Source organism: Erpetoichthys calabaricus, chromosome 4, assembly GCF_900747795.2.
Source record: "Erpetoichthys calabaricus chromosome 4, fErpCal1.3, whole genome shotgun sequence".
Taxonomy (NCBI): domain Eukaryota; kingdom Metazoa; phylum Chordata; class Cladistia; order Polypteriformes; family Polypteridae; genus Erpetoichthys; species Erpetoichthys calabaricus.
The window spans coordinates 206,290,991-206,317,887 of NC_041397.2; the positions used below are offsets into that span (position 1 = coordinate 206,290,991).

The 26,897-nt window shown below is 37.8% G+C and overlaps 1 protein-coding gene across 5 annotated transcripts in view; it reads right to left on the minus strand.

Moving 5' to 3' along the window:
- tiprl (TIP41, TOR signaling pathway regulator-like (S. cerevisiae)) overlaps positions 1-13,308 on the minus strand; it is a 48,101-nt gene extending 34,793 nt beyond the window's left edge. The window contains exons 1-3 of one of the 5 annotated variants that reach the window (XM_051926847.1): positions 13,125-13,286; positions 12,331-12,449; positions 4,834-5,013 (exon numbers count right to left, since the gene is read on the minus strand). In XM_051926847.1, coding sequence (XP_051782807.1) covers positions 4,834-5,013; positions 12,331-12,431 — 281 coding nt within the window. In that variant the 5' untranslated portion in view covers positions 12,432-12,449; positions 13,125-13,286. Of the gene's footprint in view, positions 1-4,833; positions 5,014-12,330; positions 12,450-13,041 lie in introns of all 5 variants that reach the window. The other 4 variants (XM_051926848.1, XM_051926850.1, XM_051926849.1 and 1 more) reach the window with 4 other exon arrangements.
- Positions 13,309-26,897: the final 13,589 nt, after the last annotated feature.

Below are 26,897 nucleotides of genomic sequence, written 5' to 3' on the forward strand. Positions count from 1 at the left end.
GACCAAAATGAAATCACACATACAGATCAGATACAGATGAGCACATGTATAATTTAATTTTTGAGAATGAAATGCTAAAGGTTGTTTGGGGATTCGCAGAGCATTACAGTGAGATAAACATGCATGAGGCCATTCAGAAAAATTGGAGGCAATTTTCACATAATGTTTAGTGTTTCTGCCTTATTCATTATATCTACTTATCGGGAAAACATAAACAGACGGAGTTAGAGTGAGGTTACGCTTTTCTCCACTTCAGGTCCTTGAAGAAGTGCCTCTCAAGGAACACAGTACTCCAGCAATATTGCTGCAATGTCCTTCATTGCCATCCAGTGTTACCACTAGTCTTTTCCTGACAGACATGCGGCAGGCTTAAGTGGCCATTCTTCTGGCCACATCACTACTCTCCATGCAAAAGACCACAAACCCAATAATGTGGGTGAGGAACCCCAACCTCCTGCCATCCAATGTCGAGGCCACTGCTTGCCAGCCTGTGCAATGTGCTTCACAGTAAACAGAGCACTCCATGGTTGTTTTCCTGTACCTGTACAGCTCTTTCTTCCTATAAGCAATGCTGCATGTACATGCAGCTGTTGTTTTCCAATCAGGAATGCCACTTGCTGCCACATGCTTTGAGAAAGACCTCAAGCCCAATTTTGTGCCAGAGGTAACTGACACAACAAATTCAGGGGTTGTGTTATGCGTGTCATGGCATAAGCTCTTGACTGACAGTAAATTCAGTGGTTTATGGGTTTTTGTATGACAGACAACCCTTAACATTTTATATATAAATAAATAGATAGTTTGCTAAATATAATAGCAAAGTTCAAAAAAGCAAACACTAGAAGTTTAATTTCAACATGCATGTACAGAAAATGTTTTTGTTGACTTTTGAAAACATTCAGTTTAAGCAATCTTCACCGACTGCTGAAATTAAACCATTACCTTTTGATTAAAAGCAATATTTCGATATGAGTGGAGTTTGAATCTTTTTCTTTGGAAAATAAAATAATTTTAAAAAATGCTTTACAGCTTTCACTATGTTAATTTTCTGATATACTTAAATAAAGGATTGTTGCGAGGGGTCCTAGTCTGTGCCAGCAGCACTCTCAAATCAGGTCAGTTTAACTCCTTCAGCCTTAAATGGTTTAGACCACATATGCAGTGTGATATATGGCCGGTCGTTCATCCCGGCCAATACCCCCAGACCGCCAGGTGGGGCCCTCCCTGCAGCATGGAGGTGCCCCGAATGCCAGCAGGGAATTATGGACATTGGAGTTTTTCTTTACAGCCCTGCTGGATACCACGGGGGCCGCTAGAAGGCGCTGCAGGGAGGAGCAGCGACTATTTGCCCCACGCCCCGGAAGTACGTCAGAGTCACATGGACAAGAGGAATGACATGCTTCCGGGATGAAGAAGAGGACATTTAATCTAACCCGGAAGTGATAAGGAATCACATGGACTGAAGGATGGGAAACACTTCCAGGTTAGGGACTATAAAAGACTGGGAAAGATACCAGACGTTGCGCTGAGTTGGGTGGAAGGGTGGCAACGCGTCTGGGAGTGGTGGAGTGTTATTGATTAGTGATTAATTATACGAGTATTGTGGAGTGTAGGTGCTTTGTGCAATTTATTATTGTCCAAATAAATTCATATTGGACTTTTACCTGGTGTCTGTTGTACAGTCTGAGGGTTCAAGGGAGCAATAGCACCCCCTATCTGTCACAGCATATACAAACTTTCATTAACTGATATTGGAACAATCAAGAGATTTGATTATGGAAAGAAAAGAAAAAAAAAGTATCCAAAGAAAAATCTACATTAGCACAGGATCAATAAGCAGACTTCACACAGAAAATGTCTGGGGTGGGATGCAAATCCAGTTAGTGCATATAAAATTCTCAAACACACTTAATCGAATTCAGGGCTGCAAAGCCCCATAATCTATCCTGGAAATACAGATTGTAAAACCAGAACTAACCCTACAGTGAAGTACCAATCCACTACATGCCCCACTCATGCACCAAACCACACTCACAAGTGGCCAATTTAGAGTCATCAAATAACTTATCATGCACTTCTTCGTAACGCAAAAGAACAAACTAATTTCCTAGACAAAACCCCAATGCACATATGGGGAATGTAGACAAGCTTCAAACAGAAAGTGACTAGCCATGGGATTCAAACCCAAAGTATTGGATCAGAGAATACAGTATCAATAATGTCAATTAAGTAAGAAATATGAAAAAGTGTAGAAACCTCAATATGTTGTCAGTCAGAAGAAAATATACGTAATTTGCTTAAAATTATTCTATTTTCAATCTATGTTTATTGTTCTTTAAGCTTGTAAACATATGCCAAACAATGTACTCCACATTACACTAACAAGAAACAAAGAATGTGTAGTGTATATGAAAAAATGAAAGTAAATAAAGAACTTATTTTCACCTTCATATTATTTATATAAACAAATTAGATCTTCCCTGTGGGTGCCGCACACTATATAGAAACTACAGTTTGTGGACTGCTAAGATCCAGTACCTGCATCGACCTGAATACATCATGTTTCCCCCTGCATCAGGTTTAGCATCAGGTCAGGAAGAGCATGCACTGGTACAGCTCATTGCTGCACCCACCACACAACAAAACAGCTTGAGGTCCCAGTTGGCAACCTCCCCAGGCAGACATGCAGTCCAGTCCCATCGTCTGTAAATGACCATTTATCTGCCGCAGCCAGGTGTTACAAGGGTGTCCCCTTGGCCCGGTCCAGCTGCTTGTGTCCTCAACAGTTAGGATTCTGCAAGCCAGATCACCCTAAGGGGGAACTGCGCCAAATGGCCATAGTGCCGTAACTGACACTCCCTCACAATGCAGGAAATGTGCCTCATTTGGGACTCCGTGAGCAACCATTCATTTGACACAAAGTCAAACCAGCCATGGATTCCCCGAAGAGACACATTATCAAAGGAGTCCAGTCCCTGTCTCAGGTCACTAGATAGCATCCATGTCTCGCAACTATATAGCAAAACAGGACGCACCAGGACTCTAAAGACTTGGACCTACGTCCTTTTGCAAAAATATCGAGAGCACCACACACCCCTTTCTCATGATGCCCCATGCTCTTCCAATCCATCTACTGACTTCATAGGAAGAGACACCAGAGACACCATATGAATGTCGCTTCTGAGGTAAATAAATCATTCAATGCGGTCAACACTCTCTCCGCAGACAGATATACTTCTGATGGCTGTGCCTAAGATGTCATTAAAGGCCTGGATCTTGGTTTTTATCCAGGACACTTGCAAGCCCAGGCACTCAAACTCCCCACTCTCAACAGCCCCTATCAGAGCCTCCATTGACACTGCGAAGATAACAGCATTGTGACAAAAGTCAAAAGTCAGGGAATCTTTCATCATCAATAGATGCCCCACAGACGCTGGACCCCACAACCTCGCCCAACACTCTGTCCATGCAAGCACTATACAGGGTAGGAGTAAGAACACACCCCTCCTTACAAACCCCAGAATCATCTGGGAAAAACTCAGAGGTTCTGCCTCCAATCTGCGCAGCACACAACAGTAGCAGCATACATGCCAGCCAAGATATCCAGCAACATTGGGGGGGGGGAATCCTGCAAAGTCTCAGGATATCCCCACAGGGAAGCTCAATTAACTGAGCTCGATGAGAACCCTCAGTGTGAGGATGCAGTCAATGGTAGACTTCTTAGGTATAAAACTAAGTTGCTCCGGTCACTAGTAGGTGAGCAAGTGATCACAAATCCTATTGATGAGGACTCTAGTGAGGACTGTACCCGGCACCGAGAGCAGCATTATCCCATTGTATTTGCTGCAATCCAGGTGATCACACTTCCCTTTCCAGATAAGAGTATTGTTTTCCAGTCAGCTTGGATGCCTGTCTCCCAAATGGAAGCAAAGATTGCTTCGAATGCAAGGAGGACAGCCTTACCATCAGCCTGGAGAAGATTCAGCTAGGATACCAGAGATCCCTGCAGCCTTCCCTACCCTCAGCTGGTTCATCACCTGTGCAACCTCAATGAGAGTGAATGGTTCACAGCTAATTGGAAGATCAAACTCAAGAACCATGGGATTACAGATGTCCAATATCCAAGCCGGAGGATCATCTGTAAACAGTTGCTCAAAGTAGTCAGCCCAGAGAGTCACATCTGCAGCATCATCCGTATTTATTATTAATAAAAGTATTTTATAGTAGTAGATTTATTATAAAAATAAAAAAAAACACAAATATCTGGTTCAGATATTTTTTTATCAATTTCAAAAATTCTTTACTATCCAAAAAGAAATTATTAAATTAAATATAAATATATATCTTCATTACATCATTCAAGCCATACAAAAAAAATGTGATAAAAATAGAATAGTGTCTAATGATCTGAATACAGTAAAAATGAAACAAAATCATAACAATATATTGAATAATTTAAAGATTTATAACTTAAAAGCTAAAGGCTGACCAAGAAGGTGGCACAGTGGTTAGTGCTACTGCCTTAAGGATTCCTGGATTTAAATCTCTGTGAAAGGGCACTAAATTGATTCTGTCTGAGTGTAAAGAGATGGTTACTGTCCTGGTCACAGTACTGTTGGGATGGGGCTGCTAGTATACCTGAACTGGATTAAGCATATTTGAGAATTTTATGTTACGTTTTTAACACATACTGTATATCTGGCTATACTTTTTGGTTAAGAAGCTGTAGGGACCCATAGTGTAGTTTCACAATTTGAATAAAATTGTATTTGGTACTTTTCAGTCAAACTCCAGCACCAGTTTTATTAAACTACATGGCAGTGTTCCACTTACCTACTTTCTTGCCATTCCTGCGCGCAGGCCACTTTCACTGAATCCTGCAAGTTGTTCACACATTGCAGGGCATCTTTAGCGTTAAATTCAATTCCAAAGCTATTTTTGTGCTGTACTCTTAAGACATTATCACCAAAGAGCATTTCTGGAAGTGAAGGCATTTGCATTTCATCTGCTAATCTGTCAAAAAAAAACATTTATGGAAATGCAAAATTACTATATTTATTTGGATACATTGCAACAGCTTACACACACACAAAGTTTTACATATGAGTGCAGACAGACAAATGACTTGCTTAGGGTCACACAGTGAGTTGAAAGATTGGACCAAGCTATCACTGTGATTTAAAGTAAAATGACTTAGTCACTGCAACACACTGCCTACATGTCTGATTCATATTAATGGATCACTGTCCTTTACCGAGCATAAACTTTTTATTTTATCATCATGTACAGCATATTTCTCTGACAAATAACCCACCCTCCTTTTTAGGGTGTTATCTAATATAGATTTTAAAATGTTATTATTGGTCAGATTTCATATTTTAAAGGCCACAAAAAAACTAATTTCTAGATCTTACCAAAAGGATAATATTTGTTATAAAGTTGTGTCCTTTGGCATCTCATACAGTATGTGTTTAACACATCTCATACAGTATGTGTTTAACAAAAACTAAGAATAAATACAGTACACCTCGATTATCTGGCAGGGGTCGGGACCAAGGCCGGGATGGATAAGAGAAAAGACATAACAGAACAGCTTCTTTAAAACTGATATACAGTAGATTAGTTTAGCAAATAACAAGGGGGCTCCGCCCCCTGCTCGCTTCGCTCGCCTACCCCCGGCGTTTTGAACCCGTGCCCGCTGTGCAGCCGTCCTGCTTCTGCGGTGTGAGACGCACGTTGTATGCGTCCATGTTCATTGTATGTGTCTATGCGGGCTCGTTTCTGCAGCTCCGTTAGTGGAGCTGTATGGTTTTGGAGCCGAGACAGTTATGCTTCCGCGGTTTCAGACGCGCGTTGTAGGCGCCCACGTGTATTGTGGAGCTGCATAGTTTTGGAGACGTGATCGTGACTCCAGTAGTTCTCCGTTGTGTACCGTTAGTAATATGAATAATTGCACTTACTGTTAATACGGAGCGATGTCTGTGGTTGCACTGTCAATAATGCATCACTGTAATGTGATTCACCTATGCTGTATAGTTTGGACGTGTGAGGATGACGTACGTTTAATACGGAGCGTTCGCCTGTGTCACTCTGGGGCCCCCCACTGTTAATACGGAGCTCCATCCGTACTATTATGCGGTGCATTGTGGACCACTGCGGACTCCGTAGTGTTTCCCGCTTCACTTTGTATCTCGGTCAGTCGAGCTCTTTCTTTTTGGAGCCGTGCCTGCCTGGTTTGCGGCATTTCAGATGCGCGTTGTAGGCGCCTGCGTTCATTAATTATATCCAGGCGGGCTCGTGTTTGTATCTCAGTCACTCAAGCTCATTCATTTTGAACCCGTGCCTGCTTTGCCTCCGCAGTGTGAGATGCACGTTGTAGTCGTCTACGTACACTGTATCTGTCCATGCGGGCTCGTTGTTGTAGCTGTGTGGTTTTGGAGCCGAGACAGTTTTGCTTCCGCGGTGTTAGACGCGCTTCCGCACTATGTCGGGTTTGATTTGTGAACCTTTGTGGACTCCGTAGTGTGTCCCGTTTCACTCTGGGGCGGGGCATTGACTCGTCTTGTTTTATTATGTCTTCTGCGTCCATGGGCATGTACCTGCTTCCATATTACTTCTCTCCCGTTTCAGTCTGGGGCGGGGGGCTTTGTGTGGCGCCTGCACACATTCGTAGTCTCTCCCGTTTCACTCTGGGGAGGGGGACTTTGTGTGGCGCCTGCGCACTATGTCTCCTGCGTCCATATCCGGTTTACCATTCTCGGTTAGTAATATGGATCTTGTTTATTTAGAAAAAAATCTGTATTTTAAAAAAAATAGTACAGTATTAACAAAATTAATTAATTCATATAATATTGTAATAACCAGCGTAATATGTAAACACAACTTAGAGGTACTTGAGTATTCTACATTTTACTTGGAGTCTTTGTTCCATAACAAATGGTGCCCTATCTTATACTCCATTATCTGCGTAACGGAGAACACCTCCAGAACAATAAAAGAATGCTTTCCCTTCCAAGCAGTTTATCTCCTCCCACTCACATTCTGTCTCTCTATACCGCAAACACTTCTGCTTATTGTCTCATGAATCCCTACTCAAAACTTCTTTTCACAGCACCTTCCTTTTTCTCCTAACTTCTCCTATCAGTCATGTCCTAAGAGGCATGTCTGCCCCTTACAGAACAGAAGCCCAGTCCCAATACTTATAAAGCATTCCACCCTTTCTGCTCCCCCACACCACATCACAAGCTGCCTGCATGCCACAATATATTAACAAAAGATAATAGAATTTAAAAAGAAGATTACAGTACAGAAGAACATTAACATTAATACAGAATAACATTACTGTTAGTGGTTTCCGTATTTGACACGTTTTTCAATTTTGTCAGCATCACGCTGTTTTTTGTGATAATTCCAACACCACACGCTTACGTTTATCAGCCATAACAATGTATAGTAGATTAATTATAACAAACAAGAATAGCTACAAAATGCTATTAAAACTGAAGGTACATAACTGATACTGTGATTTCAAAATGCGGCATGATATGTGGTGCTGGGGAAGAACACTATGTTCTAGCACAAGGGAGAGTTGTTCCAATGTGTATAGCTCACAGCTAAATGCATGGCAGTAGTAATACAGTAATAAGTAGGCGCTGGTATGCACAATTTTTGTTTTTCAGTAATACAGTAATAAGTAGGCGCTGGTATGCACAATTTTTGTTTTTCTTTGGCCCTGATGGTTAACAGTGACTGACAGTGAATTGAGTTACAGATAATCGAGGTTTTACTATAGTAATACTCAGAAGTGGGACTGGCCAGGGCCTCCTAAATTACATGGTTGATGATATGGTAATATTCTATTTTTTTTAAATTTTGTAATACATTGCAATTTACTGTATATTTGCATTTAATTTGACTGAAGACAAGGCTGAAATCATATCCTTATAAGCACAAATGTTGCATTGTACCTAATCAACTTATTGAATTCATTCCACTTCATTTTAATTTGTTTTCGTTTTAAATGGTGGATAATGCTGTATCATTTACACTACATACTCCACTCTTCTTCATTACCGGGCAAAAACAAAACATTTAAATTAATCAGATATATCAAACTTGTGCTGAAACACACTGATCTCAACCTACCCAAATCCTTATGCAACTGGACACTGGACTTTCTGACAAACAGTTTACAGGTAGTGACAATAGTTGGAAAGTTTTTTTCAAAATACTTTTCAGTAGAAGTGCACCTCAGGGCTGCTGTTTAAGCCCAAATGTCTTTTTTATGCACATAAGTACTGCAATTTTACCAATGACAATAACATAATATATAAATTTGTTGATGATGCAACTGGCCTTACTCAAGAGGATAATGAAACAATTTGCAGGCAGTTAATCAGTGACCTAATCAACTGTGGTAAGAATAATGCCGTTGTTTAAAATGTCTATATGATGAAAAACAATGAAATTGAACAGGTCAACTCCTTTAAAGGTAAACAGGCACATTTTTCTATTTGTAATACCAAAAGTACTCTTTGATATGAGAGCTTAAAAAAAAAATTGGCAGATTTATGCTGAAAGTGCTGCATTATTTCACACTGATTTTTTCAAAGCTTCCACATGAAATAATGCTAATACCATGACTGTCCTTTTAGTTTCCTGGCCTATATAAAAGTATTACCATTACACTGAAGTGGATACATTAAGAAGTCAAGCAAAATGACACCTTTTATTGACTAACTGAACCGATTACAATGTTCAAGCTTTTGAGTCAAATGAGGCCCCTGTGAGGCCCATTCTTGTAGTACAACCTGCCTGCAGAAGGGGCCTCAGTTGCCTCGAAAGCTTACACATTGTAATTGGGTTCAATTTCCAAATACAATTAACCATTTTGCTTGGCTTCTCATTGCATCCTAAATGGCTTACAACAACCTACTACTACTACTGAAGTGGACTAAGAATAGCAGTTCAGTGTCTGTACTTTCTGAGGTGTTTATAAACTGGTAACATTCACTATAAAACACTGGTCAGTTTCTACCATGGTGCTATCGAGAGCATTCTGACTGGAAGTTTTATGGTGTGGTACAGTGGTGTTATCAAGAAGGATAAACACATCCATCAGAGTGTGATAAGAATGGCAGTGCACATTACTGGAATGGAAACCGCTTTATTGGAGAATCTTACCATTGTAAATGGCATAAACAAGGCACATTAGATCATACTTTTATTTTTTTTCTTGTTCTTTTAAGGACATTGGTTCCTTTCCTTTAGTTCATGAAGCTTTACTTGCCATTCAAAGTTAGATCAAATTTGGTCAGTGACAGTGTGATCAAACAAAGCATATGGATGATCTTACAAACAAGGCAATAAATGATTTTGGTGGTGGCTTCTGCTTTGCTACTCTGTCTTTGACAACATCAAGTTGTGAATGTTAAGATTCTTTACAAATCAGCCTTCAAGGCCTTCTTGAACGTCAACTTGAATTGGAAAGTCCTAGATTATAGAAATCCATAGTATTAGCTTTTTAATAACAATGTTTAATATTAAGGCATTTCTGTGCTATTACACTGTCAGAATCAAGATTAATGTAAATACTCAACTTTAGCATAGACAAAGCGTTTAATATAGGAATCCCTGCTGTAGTGCTTACCTCAAAAATATCTCATCTACTGAAAAGCATTTTGTTATGCATGAACTAATAAAACTAATTGATTTAACACTCCAATGCACTGATATGTGGAATCCAATACCTATAAATGACCTAACCCAAATAACAGTCCTTGGTGTGTTTCTTCATCAGATGATATATCACAATCAAAATTACTGCAGCTATACTGTACTGTATTAATTTTTTCCCCACCAGATACCACATGTTACATGACATGGCCTGTGCTTAAAAATATACATGTTCTGATAAATAACAGGTTGATAACTTTAAATTGTATGCCATCTGCACGCTGCGAGATTTAAATAAATTTTCAAGGCTTATAATGGACTAGTATGACAGAATTTGAGAAAACAGGAAAGACAATTTGAAAGTCGCGCTTTATAATTTGTGATGTTCAGAACAGGGATAATAAATACAGTCAACTATTTTTATGGTAAAAAAATTATTTAAGATAAACACTAAACTAATCCTAAGTTCTTAAATGTCCTAATGTAGTAAATCATAATTAAAATTCATATTTAATGTATATTTCTGATTGAGTTTTTATAATTATTACAGGCACAGGTACCCTAAATACACATTGAAAAAAATAATTTCTCCGTAATGTCACATTTTTTTCATTTTTTTTGCATTATAATTAATGTATCAATAATTTAATTTAATAATCTTCTTCTTCTTCTTTCGGCTGCTCCCGTTAGGGGTCACCACAGCGGATCATCTTCTTCCATATCTTTCTGTCCTCTGCATCTTGTTCTGTTACACCCATCAACAGTAGCCCAATTACCACCAGCACCTTGTTGGCTAACAGTACTGGTGGTGGTTGTTGTTAACCCGGGGCTCGACCGATCCAGTATGGAAATTTGTATTGTTGTCCGCATATTGATTTGGCAAAATTTTACACCGGATGCCCTTCCTGACGTAACCCTCCCCATTTATCCGGGCTTGGGACCGGCACGAAGAAACACAATGGTTTGTGCATCCCCTGTTAAGAAGATTATTATTAAATTAATATTTTAATTTAATAATAATCTTCTTAAATTTAATATTTTCTAAAATTGAAACTATGTTTAAAGCAAAACATTCATTTTATTTGGTAAGGTCGAAATATAGCTGAACTTGAACCTGGTGATTAGACATAGTAGCAGGTAGCAGCATGTGAAGCTATTAGAGACTTTTCTAGATCTGTCCTTACCCCACCAACGATACATGCCACTCATTGGGAATGTTCAGCTAGAAAAAAGTTACAGCTTGGTGTCAAAAGCAATGATCAGACCTAACTTGTGGATCCAGATATAATGCTGCTACGACCACTTCATATTAAGCTTGGTTTAATGAGGCAGTTTGTCAAAGCCCTATCAAAGGATGGAGCCTCTTTTATGTTTTTGTTTCCAGGCTTGCCTAAGGCTAAATTGAAAGGGCATTTTTGCCAGAGAGGATATTAGAACACAGCTTTCTAATACAGAATTTGATGAACGATAGCGATGAATGACCAGGAATGAGAGGCTTGAGTATCATTCAAAGAAGTAATTTCTAAGTTTTCATTAAGTGAACTTTTGAGACCCTTATTGCAGCTCAATTTCCTAGTTAAGTTTAGGAAATTGAGTTGCAATAAGGGTCTCAAAAGTTCACGTTTTAGGTTTGCATTTGGAATTTTTCCCTGAAAATCTTGGAGTGGTGAGGGAAGAGCAGGGTGTAAGATTCCATCAGGATATCAAGGTCATAGAAAGAAGCTACCAGGGAGGTCTACTGTTGGATAATTCATAGAGACACAGAAGAATAAGTGTACAAATAACAGGCCACCAAACAAAGATTTGGATCAAAAATAACATGGATGAAAAAAACTACATAAGTTATATTCAATAAAATGAATATGTATTGTTTTCTTTAAATGTGTTTAAAAATAGTAGACTGAATAAATATTTGCATTTTACTAAATTACTACTCACAATTAAAACAATGTATTAGTTTAATTTTGCAGACATTCATAATTGTTTTTATCATTATTGAAACCACTTTGTGAAAAATAAGTCCAATTTTCAATGCATGCCAATTATTCTAAAAATAAACAGCAAAAAGTTTCTCAGAGCTTCCATGCACAGCAAACAGCACAAGGCTTTGAAGTCTATTTGTATATTTATATTTTGTCTCTAGTTGATTATTTACATTATTTTTCACTAGTTCTGTCACTAAAATGCATGTCTTAAGTTACTTCAGCTAATTTTCAGAACAGAACTACCATTTACATTCTCCATATGAGATGCCATTTGACTTGCCATGCCTTTAAAATCTAGACTAAACTTACAGGAAGAAACCCTTACAAATACACGGTTAACTTTCAAATGTAAAAATTCTAAACAGAAGATCCACCAGCTTGGAATCAAAAATGGGGTGTATATGCCATAAGGCAAAACCCCAATTCAGTGCTTTTTTTTCTTAATCATTTCAGTGGATTAGTATTTCGATTATGTTTTACAAAACAAAATTACTATTTTTTTTTTTTTGCAACAAAAAATTCTTTTAATATATTGAGTATGTTTCACCAAGTTAAACAACACAATGTATTCAAACTACGTAGTACTTCTACTTTTATGCTTAAACCTACTGTAATTATTTTACTTTTATAAAATATGTAAAATCTTTTCAGTTACCGAGTTATTTCATACCTTTCAATGTCTTTAGATTTCATTATATGCGTTTTCACAGCCTTAACCGTCCATGGCCCAAATATGAAATTTTGATTGCTGCTTTTAAATCCATGTGCCATTATAACTGGCAAATGTACCTGTAAATTATAAAAAATAAAAGAAATATTTCATCATAATAACTTTGAAGAAAAACCTGTATTACGGGCACAGTGGCGTTATTAATGTATTAAGGTAAAGAGTCTTTCCCTTGTTACAATCAAATAAATTAGGTGTACAGCAGTTGATTTGTGAAAATATAATTCTGCTTATGATGTAATAAATCGATGCAAACGGTGCTGGAACATTACCATGGTAAAAAGTTACATTAGAAGTTTAACTTTAAAAACTGTGGTAAATACACTAAACATTAAAAAAAAACAAGTAACATTTGTGCTGTCATCTTACAGTATTACTAACGCAGAATTTGTTACTCGACATGGGTGTTGTACGTCGATACAGGATTAAGACACAGCGAACAATATAAATGATAAACAATGTAACAATGTGTGTACACTAATCTAGCTGAAAGGTAAAATATTTGTAGCACAATAATAATAAAAAAAGCAACATAAGCTAAAATCACTCTGTTTATAAGAAACGCAGAACCGCATGAATGTTTAAGTTGCTTTTGACGGATTTCATATGAAAGGTAAATCTCATCCATGTATACACCAAATAATACATACTAACCCCATACCTCTGACTCTTTTAAAACGAACGCAACATAAACATAGCAAAGCAAATATGAAGTACCAACGCTGGCTGATCCTTACCACCAGTACGCCTACAAATTCTGTCCGACAAGCCCTAAAACTATATGAACGAAATTGGGTTCCGCTGTTATCGCGGTGCTGGTTCAATATTCTAAAATATGTAAAAGTTAGTGTGCATTGTTTCTACATATTTCAACCAAAGAGCAGCTTTTGGGTTAAAATAAAGTCGTCAGTCTCAAAGTCTTTCAAATGTTGCTGTTGTTGTAGCAGCGACGACAAATCATCTTCCTTGGGACACAAAAGTACGCTTTCAGGAGGGGGTTAGCGGATGGTGACAGGAGAGCGGAGCTTTTTATTTGGGTGAAGGACTCGAGGTACGGTGTCTGTTGAAAATCTGTAACGCAGCACAAAGAGGACGTTTAACGACAAGTGTTCTTGTTATGTGCTCTTCAATGACATTCGTGACTCTTATGTTAATATCCATATTGTAACGCACAGGTCCGGACCCAGGGACGCTACAATATTGTATTAACATTTATGTTTATACTTCACTATGGAAATTAAATAAATAAATCAATGGAGTAAACAGAAGCTGATTGCACCAAAACATTTAATGTTCAATATTTCATAATGTAGAGGAAAACTAATTAATTTACATTCATATTCTGTTCTCCCCGTGTCTTCGTGGGTTTCCTCCCACAGTCCAAAAGCATTCAGGTTAGGTGCATTGGCGATCCTAAATTCTCCCAAGTGTGTGCTTGGGGTGTGTGTGTACTGCGATGGGCTAGCACCCTGCCTGGGATTTGTTCCTGCCTTGCGCCCTGTGTTGGCTGGGATTGGCTCCAGCGGACCCCCGTGACCCTGTGTTCAGCTATAGCGGGTTGGAGAATGACTGACTGACTGACATTCATAATCTTTTCTGCTTTCATTTTCATTTAAATTACTTTAATTAAATACAATATATGTATTTTGTCTTTCGATAAGCTGTCAATTACGGTGACCCCGAAGTGCAAAGCACAACAAAACGAAGATTGTAAAGTTAAAAATGTAACATGAAACGCAAACTAAAAAATAACTTGAAAAGCAAACTAAAACTTAACATCAAATGTAAAGTAAATAGGTTTAGGTTTAGGTTAGGTTTAGGTTTATTTGTCATATATAGGTTAACACAGGGTCAACATACAATGAAATGTGTATGACGAGAAAAACAAGTCACTCAGCCTAGATCCAATAAAGCTAAAAAAAAAATTACAAAAAAAAATTACAAGTTAAAAATAGACTAGCCATATAAAATAAAATGTGTACGTTTTAAAAGAAGTTATAGAGCAATATGAGTTGAATGAGCAGCAAGTACAAATGACAGTTATTGCTTATATGTTTTATAAGTACACATGCATATTCCATAAAGTGCAGATGCATGTTCCAGTCAGTATTCCGAGTGTGTACTGGCACAGTTTGTGTGTGAGTAGTGCAATGTAGATGTAGTGCAATGTAGGAGTGATGTAAGTGTATGTAAGTGTTCAGGTGTTTCTGTTGAGGAGTCAAATGGCCTGGTGGTAAAAACTGTTCTTAAGTCTTGTAGTCCGAGCAGCCAGACTCCTGTATCGTCTGCCAGACGGTAACAAGGAGAACAGCTGGCGTGCTGGATGGCTGTGGTCCTTTATGATCCTGCTTGTCTTACGCAAGCACAGATGGAGGTAAATGTCTTCAATGGCAGGAAGACTCTTGCCCGTGATGTGCTCTGCTGCCTTCACCACTCTCTGTAGTGAATTCCGGCTGCTGGCAGAGCAGCTCCCATACCAGACGGTAATGCAGCCCGTCAGCAGACTCTCGACCACACTCCTGTAAAAGTTTGAGGTGATGTTGGCATTCATGCCAAACTTCCTCAGCCTCCTCAGGAAGTAGAGCCACTGGTGAGCTTTCTTGACCACAGTGTCTATGTGAAGGGTCCACGAGAGATCCTCGGTGATGTTTACTCCGAGGAACTTGAAGCTGTTAACCCTTTCAACTTCTACGCCGCTGATGTAGATGGCCTGGTGTTCTCCGCCTCGCTGTTTCCGATAGTCCACAATCATCTCCTTGGTTTTACAGACATTAAGAGACAAGTTGTTATCCAGGCACCAATTACTCAGTGCCAGCACCTCCTCTCTGTAGGCCATCTCATCGTTGTCAGTGATAAGGCCTATGATGGTTGTGTCATCTGCAAACTTGATGATGGTGTTTGTGCCGTGTTTTGCAACACAGTCGTGGGTGAACAAGGAATACAAGAGGGGGCTAAGCACACAGCCCTGCGGCGCTCCTGTGTTTAAAATGAGTGATGAGGACGTGTGTTTGCGGACTCTCAGCACCTGGGGCCTGTTTGTGAGGAAAGAGAAAATCCATCTGCAGATGGTCGTCCCCAACCCAAGGTCGTCAAGCTTCAAGACGAGTTTTGAGGGGATGATGGTGTTGAATGCCGAGCTGTAATCTATGAACAGCATTCTTACATATGTATTTCCTCTTTCCAGGTGGGTGAGGGCAGTGTTTATTGTTAGCGCAATGGCATCCTCTGTAGATCTGTTTGCTCTGTAAGCAAATTGGACAGGATCCAGCATGTTGGGGAGGGAGGAGCAGATGTAACCTTTGACCAGTTGCCCGAAGCACTTCATAATGACCGATGTTAGTGCAACCGGGCGATAGTCATTCAGACAGAAGACCACCGGTTTCTCTGGGACAGGAATGATGGTGGATGCCTTGAAGAAAGTGGGGACCACTGACTGCCTCAGGGAGAGATTGAAGATGTTGGTGAACACACCTGCTAGCTGGTCAGCACACACCCTGAGGGCACAGCCTGGGATGCCATCTGGTCCCGGAGCTTTGCGAGGATTGACTTTTTTGAAGGACCTTCTCACATCAGACGTTTCAAGGATCAGAGTGACAGATTCACTGCCCCCTTGAGGATATAGCACCTGTTCTTTGTTGGCTGCATCAAAACGAGCATAGAAAGTGTTTCTGGTTAGGATACTGTATATGCAAATGGAGGTTTTAGTGACAACATCGTCAATGCACTTGCTGATATATCCTGTGACAGAGTCTGTGAATTCATTGATGTTGCCATCAGCTGCATCCTCAAACATCTGCCAATCAGTTGTTTCAAAGCAGTCCTGTAAGACCCCCTCAGCTTCACTGTCCCATTTGTAGATGTCCCTGTAAACCAGTTTTTCTTGTTTAAGTCTTTGTTTATATGCGGGCAGTAGCAATATAGAGCAATGGTCTGCTTTTCCAAAAGCTGGTCGAGGGAGGGGTTTGTAGGAGTCCTTGAATAAGGTGTAACAATGATCCAGTGTTTGATCACCTCTTGTGGTGGGAGAGATGTGCTGACAGTATTTAGGGAGAACTTTCTTCATGTTTGCACTGTTAAAGTCTCCCAACACAATAAATGTTGCTTCTGAGTTAGCGTTCTCTAGTCCACTGATAACATCATACAGTTCATCCATAGCCGAAGCATTATCAGCTTGTGGGGGGATGTAAACAACTGAAAGGAGAACTGACATTAACATGAACTGCAAATTAAAAAAATAAAATGAAAATGCAAACTAAAAACACAAAGCAAAATTTACATTGAAATGTAAACAAGAAATTAACGTGAAATGAAAAGTAAAAATTAACTTGACATGCAAACTTCAAATTAACATGAAATGCAAAGTAAAAAATAACATGAAATGCAAGCTAAAAATTAACTTGAAACGCAAACTAAAAATTAAGGTGAAAATGGAAACAGAAATTAAATCGGAAATGACGTCACTAGAGAATGAGTCACTTGGTATTGCGCCTTAAGATATAACTGATTAAACTTGCCATAATTCATGTTTCTGCCTGTCCACCTTCCGACAGCTGTCAACCCAGCAGATGATTTAGGAATCAGTGCTTTAAGGGAATCTAGAAGATGACACAATGTTTGAAGAGTCATACGTAAGCAAATTTTGAATATTCAACCTGTTTAAAGGTCCAAAAGCTTAAAGTTTGATTAAGGTTAATTGATAGTCTTATTCTCTTCCTGCTTAGACTCATAGTCTCATACAGTAGAGTCCTTGCATAGATTTTCTAAACCTTGAAATAATCCATCCCTAAAGACACTAATCTGTTTTGGACTGTAAAAAGAGCAAATCTGGAAATTCATTCAGATGGCCTGTGTCAATTTTAGGTCAAATTTCCAAATATACCCTTAAAGTAGCAGCAGCATATACAATGAAACCTTTTATATAAAAATATTTTTAGGCATAATGTTCACAATTTTCTTTGCTTTGAAGGTTAGAAAGACTGTAAGCTTTCATTAGAAACTGGAAAAAACAGCTCTGTACATGGATTATAGAGAGGTGGATGGAAGATATTGCAATACCTTCTTTTCTGTTTGCTCTTAATTTTTTCCTGCTGAAATAAATTAGTGATTGTGCAGCACTTAAGGATTAGTTATTCCCAACCCTTTTGTATGTCTGTAGTACTAGGGTGTTATACTATGTTAGCCATTATGGATGTAGTGAGAAGTACTCAGTCTTGCCTGAAAGGAGATGCCTGAGTTGTCTCGAAAGCTTGCATATTGTAATCTTTTTAGTTAGCCAAAAAAAAGGTGTCATTTTGCTTGACTTCTCACTGTATCTCTGTAGTGAAGGATTTTTTCTGTCAACTATGAAAAGTTGCATACTTTGATGAGTGTATTGCCTCATAAAATTTGTTTATCACCTTTGCATGGCCTGTCATTTGATATAAGACTACAGAGACTGGTTTTAACCAAATGAGGTCAATTAACATTGCTCTGGATATTTGAGATAATCCCAGATGAAGTTGGCAAGTGTATGTCTGTGCCACTTCTTCAGGTCCAGGAGGTAACAAAACATGGGCACTAAAGGGACAGCTCTAAAGTTGTATTGAGAATTATTAATGCTCAAAATGTGGCCAATATACAGTCATTAGAGGACACAGGTGCTCATTAAGTCACTGGCTTGCATACACAGTTCATTTTTGCTCACAAAAAACAGTGTTTGTTAATAGTGCTCACAAAACTGAATTTTATTCGGTAAGCACAGTGAATGTGTCAGGTGGTAAACAATAGAATTTTGTCTATTTTAATATGAAATGGTAAACAGATTATAGAGTTTTGCTTTTCTCTGAAGCCCATTTTTCATTATCCCTTTTAGTGTACTAAGTAGGTGGCAAATATACACAATGGCTAATGCCTTGCAGTTTTAAGGCATATAGGGATTATTATCTGACTCCTATTTTTGTTCATATATTTCAACCAAGACTACTTAGGTTTATTTGGTTACTCCATATTGGCCCTGCATCAAAGAGTGCGGATGTATTTTTTTAATATGCTTGTTATATAGTCTAGTGTATTGTTCAAGACTGGTTCCTGCATATCGATATACATTTTTGTTAAAGAGAGTGGTGTAAACTGCTATTCTTCCTGAGCAGCCACAAGATGATTTTGAAATAAATTATATTAAAGCACATAGTACATGTAAATATACTTCATATACAAATTAAAAATATCTTTAAAAATGTAATGAATTCTGCCAACAATATTCCAAATAACTAAATGAAAGTTTGATGAGACTCCATAACTGAAATGATCCAATCCAGATGAATTATGTTGTAACCAATACAGAACAAATAAGGGAATAGTTGAGCATCTAAGCTAAGTCTAATTTGATAAGGAGATTCCTGTTATTAGATCTTTTCCTGTAGCAGGAATGTTTGGTATAACATTTGATTTATTAATTTTGTGTTTTTTGTTTAGTTTTGATTCATCCATAATATGTGAGGTAGCATTTTTTGTATGTGTAGTCTGTTCTCCTGGCTTGTCCTCCTTTGGGATCATGCATACAAATGTTTCAAGTCCCAGAATTTCAAATTGTTTATGAATGAAGACGGTCAGTTATTTTAACTTAAGTCTTCACTGATTATTTTTTAGCCTTTTTTAGCCTTCTTTGTCTTAACCACATTAATATTTCTTTAAATAGATTATTATTAGATGATTTAACAGATTTTTAATTTCGTTTACATACTGTACTTGGAAGTGACATGCAATTTCATTAACATAGTCTTTGCCAATAAACATAGGCATGTTTGTCAAATTGACCAAATAAAGGTGTTCATTATCAACCCAACAAGTCAGACATGATTTGGATTGAGCCTGTTTCTCAGTGAATTCAAGTAATTGTCACATTACTGTTAGTCCTGCCCATTATTTAAACTGTATAGAAACATACAATTTTATACAGATTACTGGATATTTCGCATCATAAGATATGGTTAAAAATTGCTTTGGAATATTTATGGGGGAATCCAAGTAAGCATACCAGATGAGGTAAATGGCTCTTTATATGATCAAGAAAGTGTAAATTCTTTGATTTTAAAACATGCTAAGAAGTTGCAATATTTTTATTTCAATAAAATCAAACCAACATATTATATATAACATCAACTGTGGTGAAGCAGGTAAGAGACATTCTTACTGCTATAGGTATCAGTGTTTAAACCCCTGGCTGGGTCAGTGTTTTATCTTGGTAGAGTAATATATTGCTCTACTTTCCCCTATTGTATTATTAAGATGTAGCCTCTGTCAGAACGCCTTAAATCCCACAGACTTACCACTGTTTATAAGGTATTATAGTATATAACTTATCCCCACCTTCCCTTCTATATCTATAGGCAATTAGGTGTAGCAAAAAGACAAGCAGTAGTTAAGTTACACATAAAATAATGTATTATTGATCATGGTACTTAAAAGCTTCTGATAGAAGCCACTTCCAAACAGCCATGCTTCAGACCAATGGGGCAAAGACAATCTTAACTCCTGCCATCCCCTAAAACCATATGTTAAGGTAACCTGGCTTCCTTGCGGGAGTTGAAAAACTTTAGCAGAGAAATACTCGCCAGACTGGTTTAAGGCACACCTCCGCCCCCATCTCTTTCGTAAAATTCAAAGAGACCCATTCCTAAAGAGGAGGGGGGGAACACTCACTAATGTAACACTAAATTACATTGCTTTGCCTAAATTACAAATAAAGACATACAAAATATTTATCAAGTTATATGCAAAATTTTACATCACAACAGTCAGTGTCTGGGGTTTGTATGTTCTTCTTGTGTCTGTGTGGATTTTAAGTTTTTAAAATATAAATAATTTTTTTTTTGGTGGTCAAATGCTATCCAATCACACACTTAAGACACCATCTTTGCATCTTTTTTTGCATTAGAAGAACAATCTTTGCAATTTTCTTTTTATTAATTATCAATGTAGCAAACCATGGACTTCATGACCTATTTAAAACCCACAAATGCAAGAACATTTTCATATCCAGAAGTGATGTTTTCTCTTTATGTTTTATTTTCTTTTCTTCACCTGTGGGCAACACCTTTCCTGTTTTCCACAGGCACAACACAGTTCCAATAAGCACAACAGTTAAACTCAATTCTTTTCCTCTCTTCTTTTCTAATCTTTTGTTTCCTCCACTCCTCCCAGCAAGCTTTGTTTCCCTCTTCACGACTCTGGCTCTCTGAGTCACTCGGAGGTGCTCCAGGTGCTCGTTGCCCCACTTCTCTCTGCACTTCCGGGTGTGGTGGAAGAACCGTCCACACTAGCTCTGGAGCAGCTGCAGCGCGCCCTGGCAGCACCCCCGGCTCCCAACAGGCCTGTAAATAACTCCATCTTCCATGAAGCCCTGTGGGAGTCTGAGGCATCACTGCAACCCATGGGAGCTGCCATCTAGCATCCCAGGGGAGGTACTGTTCTGCCCATGCTTGCTCCCCCGGTCCTCTCAGTGAAGAGGTTTCCTGGCTGGGAAAAGATTCCGTCCATCTGTGACGCAGTGTAAATTGTTTAAAATTTAATTTAATTCTGCTGTATTACATATTCTTAAATGTCTGATTAGATTAGTAGTGCCAAACATCTTCACCTTATCTTGAAGAAGCTTGTCCCAACATATTTTGCACAAATGTTTAGTTTTTAGACACTGCAAATATTGTTGAATTTGCTTCAGTGTCAGAAGCAGAGACCTGATAATTCCAGGGCACGTGTTCACATTGTGCATGTTTTTTCTTCAAATCATTAAACAGGCTAGCAACTGATAAGTTAAATGTCAGTTTTCTGATTGCATATTGTGAGCAAAAACTAGCCCTTTCCAGTCTTTTGCTGATAATTCACTTGTTAAAAGCAATATTTTGGTTATTATGCCATTCCCTTTCTAAGTTTCAAAATTGAGTGGAGTATATAGAGTACACACCAAAATGTGCTTTATAGTTTGTATATAATGTCATATACATTTTAAATCAGAGTATTTTTATTTTTAATGTAATACTGAGAAATATATGTTTTTACTTTTCTGTGTACACCACATTAGCATCTTTTTTTTGTACAAATCCACAATCCATCTGTAGTCCATCTAAAAAAATGCAAATTGAGATCTCTCTCTGTATCTGCAGGTTGTACAAAAGTTACAGACTGTCATTTTTTGACATAATGCTACACTTAACTGCTTTAGATATCGTTAGTTAACAAGTGTACAGTGCTATGTGAAGAAAACTAATAATAAGGTTTTTGAATTTGGATAAAGGTAATGTCTAAAGCATTTTTTAAAACATCAATCCTCATCTCGTACATACTGCATTTCTTAACTTGTTACAGTAGCCAAGATTATGAAAAAATGTGCCAGAACTTGTTCCTATGTGATTATGAATTTATTTCTGTCCCATGTACCATGTAATTTTTTATTTACAAAAAACTATACACTGTATGTATTTGATAACAGAAATATAATTCAACAATATAAAGCACTATTCACTACATTTACTGAATGAGAATGCCAGTTGAAAGTGTGAAAAAAATTACTTAAGACAAAATGGTATGGGTACTGAGAAACAAGAGGCAGAGTTGAAAACCTAGTATTAAACAGAGTAGTCCAGGTATTCACAAATGTTGACTTGGTTCAAGTGGAAAGTCAAAACAGCATCAACAAATTACTTGATAAGCATCAAAATGACTAACTTCACAAACTAAATATTCAACTGGACAAAAAAGAAGGTTAAGGACAGAGAAAGAAATAGCAGAAAAGTGCAAATTTATTGTTACCTATAAAGCCATCAAACTATTGATGATTTCTCAGCATCTTTGTTTTTTTAGTTCACTAATTCTAACTAAATCATAGAATAGAATAGCAGTAGAAGATGTAATGTAATAGTTTGGGAACATATAAAAGATTTTCAGTTGCAATACAAATGATTTTCCTTTTTTCAGATGTTTTGTTAACTATACATCTAGACTCAAAAAAGGACTCAAAAAGGACTCTGGAAGCAGGAACCACTTTATCCCCAGGCAGTGTGGAAAGAAGTGAAAGAAAGCCAGTGCTGTATATATTTGTTAAATTTGGATGTGTTTGGAAACAGACAGTGCATGAATAAGCATGCTCCATATGGTTTTATCAATGATCACACTTAACTTAGAAACAAAAAATTAAAAAACATGCACCTGGAAGTAAGAAGCACGTAAAAAATATCTCTTGCACTTTAGATTTTACACATTGTTTCATAAGAGCAAGTCAAGATCAAGTCTGAGGCACAAGAGCTTATTGCATGACTCAGCTATTCAACTTACCTTATTCCTATGTGATTGAATTGGGAACTATAAAAGAGATATACATTGTGTTGATTATTTGTTTGCAAAACTTTAACAAGTTACTATGTTAAATTTCATGACCTTAATGCATATGCAGTGGTGCTTGAAAGTTAGAATTTTCTATATTTCTGCATAAATAAGTCCTAAAAGTAGATAAAGAAAAACCAGTTAAACAAATGAGACAAAAATATTATACTTGGTCATTTATTTATTGAGGAAAATGATTGAATATTACATATTTGTGAGTGGCAAAAGTATGTGAACCTCTAGGATTAGCAGTTAGTTTGAAGGTGAAATTAGAGTCAGGTGTTTTCAATCAATGGGATGACAATCAGGTGTGAGTGGGCACCCTGTGTTATTTAAAGAACAGGGATCTATCAAAGTCTGCACTTCACAACACTTGTTTGTGGAAGTGTATCATGGCACGAACAAAGGAGATTTCTGAGGACCTCAGAAAAAGAGTTGTTGATGCTCATCAGGCTGGAAAAGGTTACAAAACCATCTCTAAAGAGTTTGGACTCCACCAATCCACAGTCAGACAGATTGTGTACAAATGGAGGAAATTCAAGATCATTGTTATTCTCCCCAGGAGTGGTCGACCAACAAAGATCACTCCAAGAGCAAGGCATGTAATAGTCGGCGAGGTCACAAAGGACCCTAGGGTAACTTCTAAGCAACTGAAGGCCTCTCTCACATAGGCTAATGTTCATGTTCATGAGTCCACCATCAGGAGAAGACTGAACAACAATGGTGAGCATGGGAGGGTTGCAAGGAGAAAGCCACTACTCTCCAAAAAAAAACATTGCTGTTCGTCTGCAGTTTGCTAAAGATCATGTGGACAAACCAGAAGGCTTGTGGAAGAATGTTTTGTGGACGGATGAGACCAAAATATAACTTTTTGGTTTAAATGAAAAGCGTTATGTTTGGAGAAAGGAAAACACTGCATTCCATCTGTGAAACATGGTGGTGGTAGTGTCATGGTTTGGGCATGTTTTGCTGCATCTGGGACAGGACAGCTTGCCTTCATTGATGGAACAATGAATTCTGAATTATATCAGAGAATTCTAAAGGAAAATGTCAGGACATCTGTCCATGAACTGAATTTCAAGAGAAAGTGGGTCATGCAGCAAGACAACGACCCTAAGCACACAAGTCGTTCCACCAAAGAATGGTTGAAGAAGAATAAAGTTAATGTTTTGGAATGGCCAAGTCAAAGTCCTGACCTTAATCCAATTGAAATGTTGTGGAAGGACCTGAAGCGAGCAGTTAATGTGAGGAAACCCACCAACATCCCAGAGTTGAAGCTATTCTGTACGGAGGAATGGGCTAAAATTCCTCCAAGCCGGTATGAAGGACTGATCAACAGTTACCGGAAACGTTTAGTTGCAGTTGTTGCTGCAAAGGGGGGTCACACCAGATACTGAAAGCAAAGGTTCACATACTTTTGCCACTCACAAATATGTAATATTCGATCATTTTCCTTAATAAATAAATGACCAAGTATAATATTTTTGTCTCATTTGTTTAACTGGTTTCTCTTTATGTACTTTTAGGACTTGAGCGAAAATCTGATGATGTTTTAGGTCATATTTATGCAGAAATATAGAAAATTCTAAAGGGTTCACAAACTTTCAAGCACAACTGTATACAGTACATTGACTACATACAGTTCATTCTTAAAACAAAACTTTTAGGCACTTTGTATAGATGTTAACTTATATCATGTAAATTCGCTGCACTCCTGACTGAAAAAAGTGAAGGTTTTATAATCTTGTTGGGACACTTTTTATTCTTTGCTGGCAAAAACTGTGTAGTTGGAGCCAATTGTTCATTTTTGATGGCTTAAAAGATGTGTTGTTTTAACAGCACCTTCATGCATTTTTAGCAGCTTTAAGGAGTTATTTTATACTTTTTTGCCTTGGATAGATTTTTGCTTGTTCTAGTTTTCTAAACTGAAAAATGTGCATTCAGTTACTAAAACAACTACAAGATGCTTGTATGGATAAACAAATAAACCTTTACAATCAAATCAAATCATTTATAGCCTAAGGTACCTAAAACAAAATTAATTTGTTAGAAAAGACTTGGCTAGACATATTTATCATCTTAAGGACCACAAAGTGAAACTGCTTAACATCATAAGCCTTGTTTGATCTTTCTTTTTTTGATACTGTTATTTCCGCTTTAGGATAATTGACTAATGAGTAGATGTAATAGCTAGTGTGTCACAACGTTTGGACTGTCAAACAAAAGTTTTCTAAGAAAGTTTCATAACTTGTTGAGCTTAAAGTTACTGATATATGTAGTATTTAGAATTTACTTTGTGGTTTATTATCATTAAATAAAAGTGCTGCCACATAATAATTTATAGTTAGCAAAAATAGTAGTAGGTGGCACGGTGGCGCAGTGGGTAGCGCTGCTGCCTCTCAGTTGGGAGACCTGAGGACCTGGGTTCGCTTCCCAGGTCCTCCCTGCGTGGAGTTTGCATGTTCTCCCCGTGTCTGTGTGAGTTTCCTCTGGGCGCTCCGGTTTCCTCCCACAGTCCAAAGACATGCAGGCTAGGTGGATTGGCAATTCTAAATTGGCCCTAGTGTGTGCTTGGTGTGTGGGTGTGTTTGTGTGTGTCCTGCGGTGATTTGACACCCTGCCCGGGATTGGTTCCTGCCTTGTGCCCTGTGTTGGCTGGGATTGGCACCAGCAGACCCCCGTGACCCTGTGTTCGGATTCAGCGGGTTGGAAAATGGATGAAAAAATAGTAGTAGAATATCCAAAATATGGTTAATTTTGTGGGTTATTAATTTGAATAATTTTATTATTTGTGCAGGATATCTTTGGTGACAACATTTTTTGATAATGGTAAATGGGTAAAATATTGCCATGCACCTTTCAGTTGGTGATGTGAATGTGGACAGTTTTCATGTTTCTGCCTCTCACAAGATCTATTTTTGGTGAGCAGCTAATTGTGCCCATGATGCAACAATTTGTAAAGCTGTCCGACAGGTATGCTGTAATTGGTTAAGAATTCTCATTTTTCAATTGTTTCTTATTTGTTCTTCTTCTTCTTTCGGCTGCTCCCATTAGGGGTTGCCACAGCAGATCATCTTCTTTCATATCTTTCTGTCCTCTATATTACTGTCATTATTTTAGCTCTGGACTTCTGAGACGATGCAGTCAAATTAATTTATCTTAATGTTCATGTACAATAAGGTTTTCTTTTGACATCAGTGTTACTGCATTGAAGCTTTCCTTATTATAATTTTTATGGAAATTCTTTACCTTACTCCCATAAGCAACATTATCTGTTTAAAATAAGAAACATTGGCAACTCACAGACATAATGTCTTAGACATACTGGAGCAAATTGTACTGTATATTTTAATGTGCAGGTAATGAGAATTGTTTCTGTTACCAAAGTGCTTGAGTGTGCGTATAATGGTGCTAATAGCAGCCATGGTCACACTTGCTGCCTCATGCCTAGAACTATCAGTGTGTATCACAAAACAGCATAGGTTTTATACTTTTAAAAACTTAGCATGTCTCAATTTTTAAAATGCTGTCTTCAAACTGCAAATTGTCAATGTGACTATGATGCCTTTTATTCGTATTAAAACAAATACAGTAAAGCAGGAAGATGTTTTGATTTTGTTTATTGTACAGTATTATCATTCATTATATCCATTGTATTTATTAGAAAGGTATAGCAAATGAAAAAATAAAATTGCAGTGACATTCACAGGAAAGTATATCAAGGTTAGAACCACAAAAAAGGCTTGGTTAAGATATTTTATTGGAAAAGTTAACTAAATACATCACACTTTTAAAATGTCACCAATTCAGAACACTAAAGACAACAATAAAGAGTAAAATTGTGGTATTTAAGCATGAAGCATAGGGATTGAAGAATATTGGTACCCATACAGCAAGGTGTGGGATGAATAGTTACACATGTATTGCACCCAAGAAAATAGACATATTTAAAGAGATCCATAAATTAACAGTAAAATAAACCTCATAAGAGATAAATAGTCTGGGTCACATTAAGTGTGAAGCATTATAACATTTTCACAATATTCTGTGGCTTTGATATGGTAAGAAGTTGTTAAATAATTGAATATGTATGTGGAAGAAGAGAAAGTGCATACATGACCTGCCACGTCTGTGCTCAAAAAGAATGTTTCTTT